The following is a 12,470-nucleotide window of genomic DNA, read 5'->3' on the forward strand; positions in this document are numbered from 1 at the left end:
GTTTTTGTTCAGAGGTTCTTGGCAAGGTGGCCCCATCAGGCTGGTACTCACACTGTGTCAAGTGTCTGGAAAACTTCCCAGTGGGCCCAGCCTGCAGCTCCTTGAGGCTGTAACTACAAACGCTGGAAAATCTTAAAAACATGGCAAAGCAGCCCAAAGCTGGTCCTGGCTGTGGCCCCACTTGAATCAAGGCAGGCTTTGGTGTAGATTACAGCCTTTAAAGCAGCTGCTAATGCCACAAGCCCAGTGACTTGGCCGGGCAGTGGAGGGTTTGGCTGTGTTTGAGCTCTTTGTTCAGTGGGGTTTGCAGTCCCCATTTGCATGTGCCACCCAGCCTGCAGGGCTTTGTTCCCACACAGAGGAGCTGCTCCAGAGGATCCTGGCACCCCCCACACCGCTGCCAGAGCAGCTTTGGGGTCACACGATGCCAAGGGTGTCCCCACCTCCTGGCCCCCTCTGCACGTGGAAAACTCATCTGCTCCGGATCATGGGATGTCCCCAGCAAAGGCTGTTGGGAAGCAGGAACATGGTGGGAGCCAGACCCCCACACCTCCAACCTGCCCCCCAGATTTTCCATAAAATGATACTTTCCCAAAAGGTGCCAATTAACTGCAACGATAACTGTCCTTAGGAACAACCTGACTTCAAAATTTCGAACACAGAAAGCTTAGAGCTATAGTCCTTGAAAGAGTGATGTCTGCTGCAGAGCATCCATAGAATCACAGGATGGTTTGGTTGGAAGGGACCTTTCCACCCCTCCCATGGGCAGGGACCCCTTCCACTGTCCCAGGCTGCTCCAAGCCCCATCCAGCCTGGCCTTGGGCACTTCCAGGGATCCAGGGGCAGCCACAGCTGCTCTGGGCACCCTGTGCCAGGGCCTCCCCACCCTCCCAGGGAACAATTCCTTCCCAATCTCCCATCCATCCCTGCCCTCTGGCAGTGGGAAGCCATTCCCTGTGTCCTGTCCCTCCATGCCTTGTCCCCAGTCCCTCTCCAGCTCTCCTGGAGCCCCTTTAGGCCCTGCAAGGCGCTCTGAGCTCTCCCTGGAGCCTTCTCTTTTCCAGACTGAACCTCCCCCGCTCTCCCAGCCTGGCTGTGGAGGGGCTCCAGCCCTTGGAGCATCACTAAGTCTTGCTAATTTGTGACTGAACTTTTTCCCTTGCTCTCTTGCATGGCAAACTCCACCAGTTCCCTGTGTGTAGGGGAAGATTTTGGAAATACTGTTTTTTTCCCTTGGGAAGAGCATTTCCTGCCCAGCCCCAGCGATGCAACTGCCTCCTGCACCCTTGCCAGGGCAGGGATGGCCATGCACCAGGCTGAGGAGCCCTAGGCACAGTGAGCATCCTCCTGCCTGCACAGGGTCACACAGAGACTCATCCCTTCCCACAGGGACCCCACTAACCCCCAGGGACCCTGAGAAGGATGAGGGACACCCAGCTAGGAGGCTGCAGCAATCCCTCTGCTACAACCTCCAGCCTCCCCACCTGCCCCAGGGCACTGCCCCAGGGCTGTGTTTGCCAAGGGCAGCAGGAGAGATAAACCAACACAGGAGGAAAAGGTGAGTCCTGGAGCCTCCCCATCAGCTCCCAGCACAGCACAGAGCAGGAATGGTGGCACACTGGGGGAGCCCCTGCTTCAGCAGAAGGGACTTTCCACCCCATCCATCATGGACAGACTGTTGTTTTCTGACCAAAGTCAGCTCCAGATGCACAGGAACAGGTTTCTGAAGCCCCAGGCAGGTGTGGGAAAAATGATCCTCAAACTCATGGTGTAATTTATGCAATGGGGAAGCCTGGGAGTCAGCAGGAGGAGGAGCCCACAGAGATGGTGGCGGGCAGGGAAGGGCATCTGCTCGGGAAGCTCCAGCAGTGCAGCCCATCCCCTGCCCTGCCAACAACCCCCCAACTGCCCACCACAGGAGTGGGAAGAGGCTCCTGAAGAGCCAGCAGCTGGCAAAGCTCCTTCCATCTGCTGCAGACGGTCTCCAGTGGCAGAGGAGAAGGGATTTGGGCATGGCAGGATCCCTCCTGGGCACTCACTGCCGGCTCCTGCAGGCTGGGGGGATGCAGTGAAGGCAACAGGTTGGGACAACAAGAGGGGGGAGGAGGGCACCAAATGCCAAGCCACATCACATTTTGGTGACAGTCAGAGTGAAGATGGAGCTGTGGGTGAATGGAAGAGAAGACAGATTATGGAACCAGCATGGTGAGATGGGTCCATGGAAGGCAAGGTCTGGATGTTAGCTGGGGCAGGAGAAGCAGCCCTGGGGATGTCAAGGTTTCAGGAGGTTTGGAGCCTGGGACCAGCCCAAATTATCAAGAAACACATCCAGTGAAGTCCTGAAAAGATGAAACCTGGGATTTCAGTGACCTCAGGACAGCAGCCCAGCTTGCTCTGTCACACAGGCAAACAGGCTTTGTGCTGGCTCCTCCCTGTGTGAGATGGCTCCAAAGCTCAGGAAATTTCTGCTTTTCCCCCTTTTGTGTCAGTTTTCTGCACAAGAAGTACCCTACCAGGTCTTGAAACATCAAGAAGTATGAGACTGCTTCTCATGCTTCTCATGGACCTCAGTCACTTCAGTTCAGCTGATGCTTCCCCACTCGGGTTGTTGTGGTCCCCCATTTATGCAGTTCCTGGACAGACTTCACAGAACCACTTCCAGCCTGCAGTTCTCCAAATCAAATGTTCCACTGGTGTCCTGACAGACAGAGAGTCTCCTGTATTTCCTTAGAAAATCAGTGATTTCATTAGGGAAAAAAGCAGTGAGCTACACAGGCTCATGTACAAGGACCCGATGGGCTGCCTGTCCCTTGCTGGCTTCCCAGAAAGGTGTTTTAGCTAAAGACAGGACAGAATTGGAAGAAAATTCCCATCCCTAGAAGTGTCCCAGGCTGGGCTGGACAAGGCTTGGAGAAACCTGCTCTAGTGGAAGGTTGGCAGGGGTTGGAATGAGCTGAGCTTTAAGGCCCCTTCCAGCCCAAACCATTCTGGGATTCTAATGGGTATTCAGGCTGATCTAAAACACCTCTGCGCTAGAACCTTTGAAACTTAGTCGAACAAGGAGCAGTGGCCATAAATCATAACTTGGGAGGGTCAGGTTGGACATCAGAAGAAGTTCCCTCCCCAGGAAGATGGTGCAGATCTGGGACAAGTCAGTGGGACCATGGGGAAAGCTCTGCCTTTGGAGATAACCAACAACTGTCTACCCAAAGCCATGGCTTCCCTTATGCAGTGCTGGCAGCAGCCCTGCTGAAGGTGGAAGTCACATGAGACATCTGAGATGCTCAAATGTTACAACCCCCTGCCTTTTATTCTGGAAGAAACAAGAAAGTAGAGTGTCAAAATCTTGTTGAAGTTCAAGGCCAGCTCGGATGGGGCTTGGAGCAACCTGTGCTAGTGGAAGGTGTCCCTGCCCATGGCAGGGGGTGGGACTGGGTAAAGTCCCTTCCAACCCAAATCATTCTGGGATTCTATTATAAACAAACACTCAGAGCTTTGAAGCTCTGGAAGGCTCAGTCCAGCCCTTTGAGGTAGTTTCTGCACTTTCCCAGGTTCTGGTTTCACTCTTGGCTGCAACAGGGCCCAGCTGAGCAGCACGTGAGAGAACAGGAGGAGCCACAGCTCCTGCTCGTGTCCGGAGCAGCGTGGGCTCTGCTGTGCCTCCCTCACAAGAAGGGAGCCAGACACATCCTCTGATGCACAGTGAAAGTGAGAAGATGAAAGCGAGACTCCCCTGCCCCAGGCAGTACAACTCTCCTGTCCCCGTCTAGCCGGCAGCATCACTAATGTGACAGGCAAACAGCAGGCTGGGATGGCTGGTGAGGTCTGGTCCTACCCACCTCATCCCTTCACCTCACCTGCCCCCCGACCTCTCTGTGCCCCCTGCTGCCTTCACCAGCAGAGCTCTGGGACTGTGGGTGCAAGGGAATTGTTTTGATTGAAGGTGAGGGAAAAAATCCTCCTTTCTGGTGCTCTGCACATCCCGGGATCTGTCTCACCTGTGCTTCATCGCTCATGGCTGAATTTCTCAAGGTTTGCAACAGGATCAGGCTGGGCTCACTCCAGTGCTAGGAGACCCCCAGCAGAGCAGGGCCATGGCCTGTGTCCTTGCTTTGGACCGTGGTCTCCTGTCCTTGAGCTCATGGGCTCCTCCGAGTCCTGTTGGGATAGCCCTGCCCAAAAGACCCTGCGTGGCTGGGACACAACCTGGGCTGTGACAGCCACCAAAACTCAAACCCTACTGATGCCTGGCATGAGCCTGGGGCAGATGTGCAGGCTGCACATCTTCCTCCCCAAGGGACCCAGAGAATCATGGAAGATTGGAAAAGACCTCCAAGATCATCAAGCCCAGCCTTTGACTGAATGCCACCTTGTCACTAACCCCTATCACCATGTCATGACCTACTGCTGTAAAATGCCACCCAGAGTAACAATGCAAATAATCATAACAAGTTTTCTGGATCTACAGAGAGTGAGAAATCATCCTGATGGGTTTATCGGGACCTTGGATCAGTTTCCTCCACCACACACTCCTGGTATTCCCTCTGTAAGGGCCATTTATGGCTCTCTGTGGCTCTGTTTGCAGCCAAGAGCCTCTGACATCAGCACTAATCCTCCCTCCTTATCCCCTGTGACAAGAGTTGCTCACAAAAGGGACCCATTCCCAACAGCCTGGATGCTCTCTTTCCCCCACCACTGGGAGGTCTTGAATTTCTCTCTGGATACTCAGAGCCCAAGGCTTCCTCCTCTCTCCTCAGGTCACAGAAGCCAGTTACCAAGAAGTGCCCTTCCCACTGCTATTAACTCAGCCCTGCCCACGGAGCCCTTTCCTTCAGCTTTCCCAAGGCACTCAGCCTGGCCACGGTGTGGATGGAGCCTGCAAATCCTCACAGCACCAAGACTCTCCCCACTCCCCACCCCTCCCCAAAGAAAGGCCACAAATTAGTAGTCAGGGGCTGCCAGCAAGAGCTGGTGCCTGGCATGGCTCTCAATTAGTCAAGTGTTGTTATCCAGAGCCTCGGGCCAGGCTCAGCTCCTTGACCCCTTGGGATGCTGGCATGGCTCTCAGCCACCCTCTTTGCACAGATCCTTTGTTGAGGACCGGCTGGGAAAAGGCTTTTGGTGGCACCCAGGCTCTGTCACGGTCCCTTCAGACAGGACTGTGGCACATGGAGAGTCCTGGATTTCACTCCTGGAGGGATGCTGAGCTTTGGGGGATGAGGTGCTGCTCAGCTGCAGGGTGTGAGAGGCAGGAATGCAGGTGAGCTGGAGATGCAGTGTGGAGCTGGAGGTTGAGGATGAGGTGCTGAGAAGAGCAAACACAGACCGGGCTCAGAGGTGACAGAAGATATTGCTCAGGAAGGCAGCTGGATCATGTTTATGGGGATCCAGTTTGCTGGAAGGGGTCACAGCCATGGGATGATGATGGTCACCAAACCATCACCCACCCTGTGCCACCCACCTGGCCACACTCAGGACCTTCCTTCTGGCTGCTCTAGAGGGGTTGTTTTCTTACTCTCACAGATTTTTCCTGGGATCCCAAAATGGTTTGGATTGGAAGGGATCTTAAAGCTCATCACCCCCTGCCATGGGCAGGGTCTCCTTCCACTGTCCCAGGCTGCTCCAAGCCCCGTCCAGCCTGGCCTTGGACACTGCCAGGGATCCAGGGGCAGCCCCAGCTGCTCTGGGCACCCTGTGCCAGGGCCTCCCCACCCTCACAGGGAACAATTCCTTCCTGCCCTCTGGCACTGGGAAGCCATTCCCTGTGTCCTGGCACTCCAGGTCCTTGTACATGTGGGTGCTGAAGAACTGCTGACACCTGAAGGTTTTGGATGCTGCTGGTGACAAGGCATCTCTCCTCAGTCCCACAGCACAGGGGTCCCCAGCAGTCCCCGTGTGCCCCTGGGGGAACCAGGAGGATTTTCCTTGCTTTCTGCAGGGCTGCAGGACCCCGAGGGGTGGTGGGCACTTTGCTTTGTCCAGCTGTGGCACAACCCCATCACATGCTGAACGATGGAGCCCCAGCTGGCTGCTCCACCCAGAGCCACGGCAGAGGGAGGCTCATCCTCCCTCTGCTCCCTCTCCTTTCCCCCAACACCCTCCATTCTCCTGTCCCAGCTCTGCCTTTGTGTCTGCAGCTTCTGTTACCAACTGCTAATGATCTACATCAAGGCTGCCAGGCGGTGCTGAGTGTAAGCAGAAGAATTCAGAGCCTCTAATTACAGAGGAATTAGCAACCAGACAGTTAGTGTTTAGTGCTAATGAATAGATACATTAAGAGAGACATCACACAGGCTGGGAAGTGTGAGCCCTGATAATAAAGGAGTGTCAAACCAGGAAAACACAAGGAGGAGGATCCAGGGGACTGAAAAGGATTCGCCTGTGCTTCAGCTCACTGGTTTTGCTCAGGTGGGAGCAGCCACGGGTGATACATGAAGGTTCAAGCACAGCAGAGAAATGCAAGTACGAAATATGAGCATCCAATTATTAATCCATAGTGCAGGACCACGGTAGGAGGGTGCAGAGTCCCTTCCCAGCTCCAGGCAGCATTACAGCCACCCCATCTCCATCAGGTAAAGGAAGCTGGTCACCCAGACCTGCTCCCCTCTCCTCCCCGGGGGCAGACCTGGCCTGGCTTGGAGCCAAAGCATGGCTCAGCCTGTGTCAGACCTGCTCTCGGGGCTTCAAAAACCCTGACCCTGTTCCTGAGCTAACTCCAGATCAGAGGGCACTGTAATGGTTCACCCAGACACATTTGCAGGTTCCCTCTGGAAGTGATGCTCAGGTGATGCCCACCTGCCCCACTGCTTTTACCCCACCCACCATCCCCTGCAGCCAGAACACACCACGGCCTCCAGGCAATTCACCCACAGCTTCCAAATTCAGCCCTGGAGGTCAGGTAGTGTCCAGGGCAGCTTCAGAGGGACCAGAGTCTCTCCTGCTCCCAAGCAGGGCTGTGCCTCACTGGCATCCTTCCACCTCAATCCCATCAAGCCAAGCCCCAGCCCCAGCCGTGCCCAGCTCCAGATGGCTTCCAGGTGGGCTGGGAAGGCAGCCCCTGGCCAGCAGCTTGGTGGGGCTCCCTGCCACCAGCATAGCTGCCAGGGGGCTGCTGGTGACCCTCCTGGGAGCAGCACTGCCAGCCACTCTGACCACCCCTTCCCCCAGCAAAGACACCCTGCACAGAGCTGGAGATCCTGAATGAAACCCTCCCAGCTCTGTGCTCCAGCTGCTTCACCAAGTGACTCTGCAGTGGCACAGGAACTGGAGCAGATTCCCAGACCATTATCCCAAATATTCATCTCCCAGCCCCTCTTCTGTGCAGCTCTCCTTGGCTTTCTCAGTCTGTCCTGGCTCTCTCTACAGTCCAAGCAGGGGTTGCAGCTCCTATTGAAATGCTGGAGCCACCTCACCTTCCCTCCCCAGGAACCGGGAGTGTGTCTGCAACACTCTGACGGTGCCTGCAACGATGCTCTGAGGCAACAACCTCAGGCCCAGCCACACACCCAGCACTGGAGAGTGATGCTGTGACACCAGGGGACAGTGCCATGAGCTGTTCTGCTGCCATGATGGGGAGGCAGCTCTGCCTTGGGGCACGCTCCAGCTTTTCGCTGAAATAAGGGATATTTTCACACCCAAGGCTTGGGATTCACCTGAAAATTGCCAGGCACTTTCAGCACCGCTGACATTACGGAATAAGCAACACCTCACCCCACCTCTTGTCCCCTTCCAGCCCACAGGGCCTCAGCCAGCACAGCCCAGAGATGCTGCCCACCCCACCCAGCATGGAGAGCTCTGCTGAAGGCACCGCTCTGGGCCTTACCGGCCTGGTTGGTGGTGATGTTGACGGAGGCGAACTGCGGGGAGAAGGGGCTCTGGTCGGTGACGCCGTTGACGGCCTGGATCTCGAAGGTGTACTGGGTGTGTGCCAGCAGGTCGCTGATGTAGATGCGGGGCTCGGTGAGGCCCAGCTGGCGCGGGGCGAACTGCACGTTGTCCCCGCAGCGCGTGCAGGCCCCACGCCCCGCGCCGCAGCTCTTGCAGATGATGTTGTACACCAGGTCCTCCCGGCCCCCGGAGTCCCGCGGAGGGCTCCACTCCAGCATCAGGGACGTCTCGTTCACGCTGGAGATCACGGCCTGGGGGGCGGACGGGATGGCTGGAAAGGGAACAGACAGGAAGGTGTGAGACAGCTGCACCCCCCCTCCTCCCCATCCCTGGGCAGGACTCTGCATGAGCTGACCCGGATGCTTCTCTTGGTGTCAGGGATGTGTGCAGCAAGCTGGACAACCAAAGGCAAGAGTGGGAATAAAACCAGTCCTCTTATCCCAGGCTAATTGGATTGTGTGACTGATGCCTTAGGTTTTAACTTTTTTACTTTTCGAATCCTGCACTGCCTGGTATGTAACTCTGGAGTTTCTTGGAGCTGTTAATTTCTGCTCTCTCATGCTGGGTAGACATAACAAAGCCTCTCCAGGCCTGCTCTTCAAGGACACTCAGACTGTCCTGGGCCCGAAAAGTATAAACCAAAAGCCTCTGAGAGCAGGGCAAGCTGAAGGGAAACTAAAACCACATAATTAAACTGAAGCTTTAACTGGAGAATTAACCCTGATATGCAAATGAACCAAACCTATAAAAGTGTGAAGAACTCATGACCTGTTGTCCATCCTGGGGTCCATCTTGGCAATAGCCTCTGCCTCCCCAGGGTGTACCTTTGAAGGCCTTTCAAATAAATAACTACCTTTATTCCCTTAGTCCTGTCTAGTCTCTGTTTTTAGGTGGCCTCTCAAGGCATCACGACAGCCCTGGCAAAATTTACCAGTCAGTTTGTGTAGTGTCCCCCAACACCCCACTGGGATAGACACCTTTGTCAAGCATCCCTCAGTGCTTTGACTGATGATCATCTCCTTTCCCCACCACATGGTCCCCTCCCAGTTGCCCAGACCCACATACTGGTGCACGGCATGTCCACGGGATCGGCGTCGGCTCGGTAGTATCCATTTCGGCACACGCAGTTTGTGGCCCCTTCCGAGGTTGTCCGGCTGTTGATGGGGCAGTGGACACACCCTTCATCCCCCTGGCTGGCCTTGAATGTCCCCGAGGGGCAGCCTGGAAGAGAAGGAGAGCAGTGTGAGCAACAAGAAGGGGGCTGGGGGGATGCCTAGAGCCCAGCACTGCTGCCAAAACAACCCTTGGGGCTTTGCAGAGCTCAAAGGAAATCCTGACAACTGGAAGTGAACACAGTGGAGAAGGAGCAGCTGGTTGGAAGGCCCTGAGGAGGCACCTGCAGAGATGGGTCCCCATGCAGACACCTCTGTCCCCACTCCCCAGCCATGAGTGCAGAACAGGGGTTGTAGGGATGCCTACAGAGCAGATTTTTAGCCACTGCCACATAAGAAGATGTGAGTGGCTGTACCAGATCAGACCACAGACACCAGAATCCTCCCCCCAACAGCAACTGTTAGGGGGGTTTAGGTTGGATATCAGGGAAAGGTTCTTCCCCCAGAGGCTGCTGGGCACTGCCCAGGCTCCCCAGAGAATGGGCACGGCCCCGAGGCTGCCAGAGCTCCAGGAACGTTTGGACACCATTGCCAGGCACAAGGTGGGATTGCTGGGGTGTCTGTGCAGGGTCAAGGGTTGGATTTGATCCCTGTGGGTTCCTTCCAGCCCAGGATATTCCACGATTCCATGACCACCCAAAGAGCAAGGCATGAACCAGGTGCACGTGTTGCCCTCAACACTTCCCCACTCCTTTCTAAGATGCAGCTCCTTGCACTCAATACCCCACATGGGTGTTTCTCCCACTAAGTTACCCACTCATTTTTGTATTCCCTGCAAATGTCCTGCACCTGTTTGAGCCCCAAAGAGCCCTGTGCTGTAACCACTTGCTGCAGGAAGAAACTGCTGCTCTCTGCTTCGAAGCAAAGCTGCCATTCCTGATGCCATCCCACACCTCCATTGCCAATGGATGCTCAATCACCATCCACCTTGTCCACGACCTCTAGGGTTGTCCAAACCACTGGCATGCTCCACACTGCATAATGACATTGATTGTTTTATTCTCTTCTTTCTTCAGCAGTGCTCACATTATTTTTTAACCATGATGGTACTGACTGTGAAAGCCCCAAGATCTGTCGTGAGGGACACAGGGCCAACTCCCAGCTCATCTCTGTGCAGGTGTGTGTGAACTGGTCAACTGGAAGATGCCCCTGCCCATGGCAGATGGTCTTTAAGGCACCTCCAAGCCCAAACCATTCTGTGATTCCACCATTCCATGAACCTGGGGTTGTTTTCTCCCATTTGTATCACCTCAAGTCTTTTCAATTCCAACTGCCTTCTCACTCCCTGGTCACGCTGTCTCATAGGGTCCTTTTGCAACTCCCCACAGAGTTTTGTCTTCATGACTTTGTAGATGTGGGACATGGTTTAGTGGTGGACACAGCAGTGCTGAGTTGATGATCCTAGGAGGCACTTCCAACTTTAATGATTTTATGACTCAATATTACAAATGAATTGCTGGCTCTGCTGAGCAGTAGCAGCAGGCTGGGCTCTCCCTCCAGGGCTCTGAGCCCCTCACAGGTGAAGAAGATGCTCCATAAGCAGCAGGCCTTCAACCCCACGTGTGTCCAGTCCCACAGGGTGGGCGAGAGGGCCGTGGGGGTGTGTGGTGCCTACAGCCAGTGGTGGTGAAGGCTGGACCACGCTGTGATCCAGCACTCCCAGATCCAGCACTCATGGATAAAAACAGCCCTGCAAAGCTCTCAGCACCAGAAAGTCCCCTCCAAGCCCAGGGATCACCAGTGCCCAAGGAAAAGCTTGGCTCGGAGCGTTCCTCTGTGGTTACTCCTGTTGTGACTTTCTGCTGCTGTTCATTCTGACACAGCCTGAAGAGCCTGGGGGGAGCCAGGTGGTTCCTGTGCTGAAACAAGTTTAACAAACTTCTCCTTCAGTCGCCTGCCAAGGCTCCCAGGAATGAGGCAGATCAGAAAACAGCCTGGGAAAAGCATTCACTGGGGTTGCTGTGAGCAAGAGCCATTGCTAAGAAGTAGCTATTTTTCATTTGGGAAAAAAGGAAAAAAAGAAGGGTTTTTTTTTTCACTTTTCATCTCCCTTCCTCTGGAATTATCCTGAGTTTCCAATGAGAAAAGCTCTACAGAAAAATTCCATCAGCCTTCCCATTTGCACAGTCCCTCCTTCCTGTAATGGTCAAAGGAGCTGTTGAAAAACGGGATTCTCCTCATGTTCCTGGATGTTTCCATCGATCCCTCACCCGTTCGATTCCATTCCTGACCCAGTTCCCTCGGGACCAGCCCATCTCGGAGCGTGTTAAGCTGTTGGGAGAGGTGATGGCTGGGCAGTTCTGCATTCCCCAGCAGCAATGGGGACATGATAACAGGCTTCCTGCACTAATACCAATATTTGACACACACAAAAAGACCAACACATAAAATTGCTCTCATCTGGCAGCCTGGGTGAAATGCAGGGTCATCGCTGCAAGGATGGTTTCAGACAGGGGCCTCTTTCACCTTCCTGAGGTTTATTTTAAAAATAGCTACTTTCCTGTAATGCTTCTTCTGCATCAAGACAGAGAGACATCCAAAAAGCGCCCAGGCTGCGAAATGTAGTGACTACTCCAAGGGATAAAAACATTCCCCACATTGGCCCTGGCACAGGTCAGTGGCTGAAGAGGGATAAAAACTGGGACTCAATGGTTGTTCCTCAAAAATACCAAGCTGGGATGCTGAAACTCTTTGCATGAGCCACCAAAACACAGCCAGGAGTTTTGGCAAGTCCCCTCCTCCCCAGTAGATCCCGCATGGGATAAAACAATCCTGGAAAAATCAGGACTTCTCCAAAGTTAAATGTTCTGAAATCATGCGGAAAGACAGGAAAATCACTGAAATTTGACGCAAAGCCCTTTTTTTTTACTGATTTATTTTTCTCAAGTAATGACAACCTCCAAAAGTAAAATAAATGAACGTTGTGTTCAAAACTGTTCTGCTCCCTCCAGGTCATCCCCTGGGTGAGAAAACAGCTTTTCTTTTGGAATCCACCCAATTTCTTGTTTCCAGAGTAAACAGCAAATCAAAAGTGAAATCTTCACACAGGGGCTAAACCCCCTTCTGCCTGAACAATGGGAATGTTCTCACCATGTGCTGGAAGCATCACAGAATCACGGAATATCCTGAGCTGGGAAGGGCCCACAAGGATCATCAGTCCCACCCCTGGCCCTGCACAGACACCCCAACAGCCCCACCCTGGGCATCCCTGGCAGTGCTGTCCAAACGCTCCTGGAGCTCTGGCAGCCTCGGGGCCGTGCCCATTCCCTGGGGAGCCTGGGCAGTGCCCAGCACCCTCTGGGGGAAGAACCTTTTCCTCATGTCCAGCCTGGCACAGACATGAGGACACCCCAGTTTTCTGCCCTGGGAGGTGACAGCAGCTTTAGGACATTGCTGCTTTTCCTTAGGCCT

The 12,470-nt window shown here is 54.3% G+C and overlaps 1 protein-coding gene across 3 annotated transcripts in view; it reads right to left on the bottom strand.

Annotated features, from left to right (window-relative positions):
- EPHB2 (EPH receptor B2) overlaps positions 1-12,470 on the bottom strand; it is a 130,060-nt gene that overhangs the window by 36,276 nt on the left and 81,314 nt on the right. For all 3 annotated transcript variants that reach the window (XM_069034626.1, XM_069034625.1, XM_069034627.1), the window contains exons 4-5: positions 8,953-9,108; positions 7,823-8,158 (exon numbers count right to left, since the gene is read on the bottom strand). In XM_069034626.1, the coding sequence (XP_068890727.1) occupies positions 7,823-8,158; positions 8,953-9,108 (492 nt within the window). The remainder of the gene's footprint in view (positions 1-7,822; positions 8,159-8,952; positions 9,109-12,470) is intronic.

Source organism: Aphelocoma coerulescens, chromosome 21 (genome assembly GCF_041296385.1).
Source record: "Aphelocoma coerulescens isolate FSJ_1873_10779 chromosome 21, UR_Acoe_1.0, whole genome shotgun sequence".
Classification (NCBI taxonomy): domain Eukaryota; kingdom Metazoa; phylum Chordata; class Aves; order Passeriformes; family Corvidae; genus Aphelocoma; species Aphelocoma coerulescens.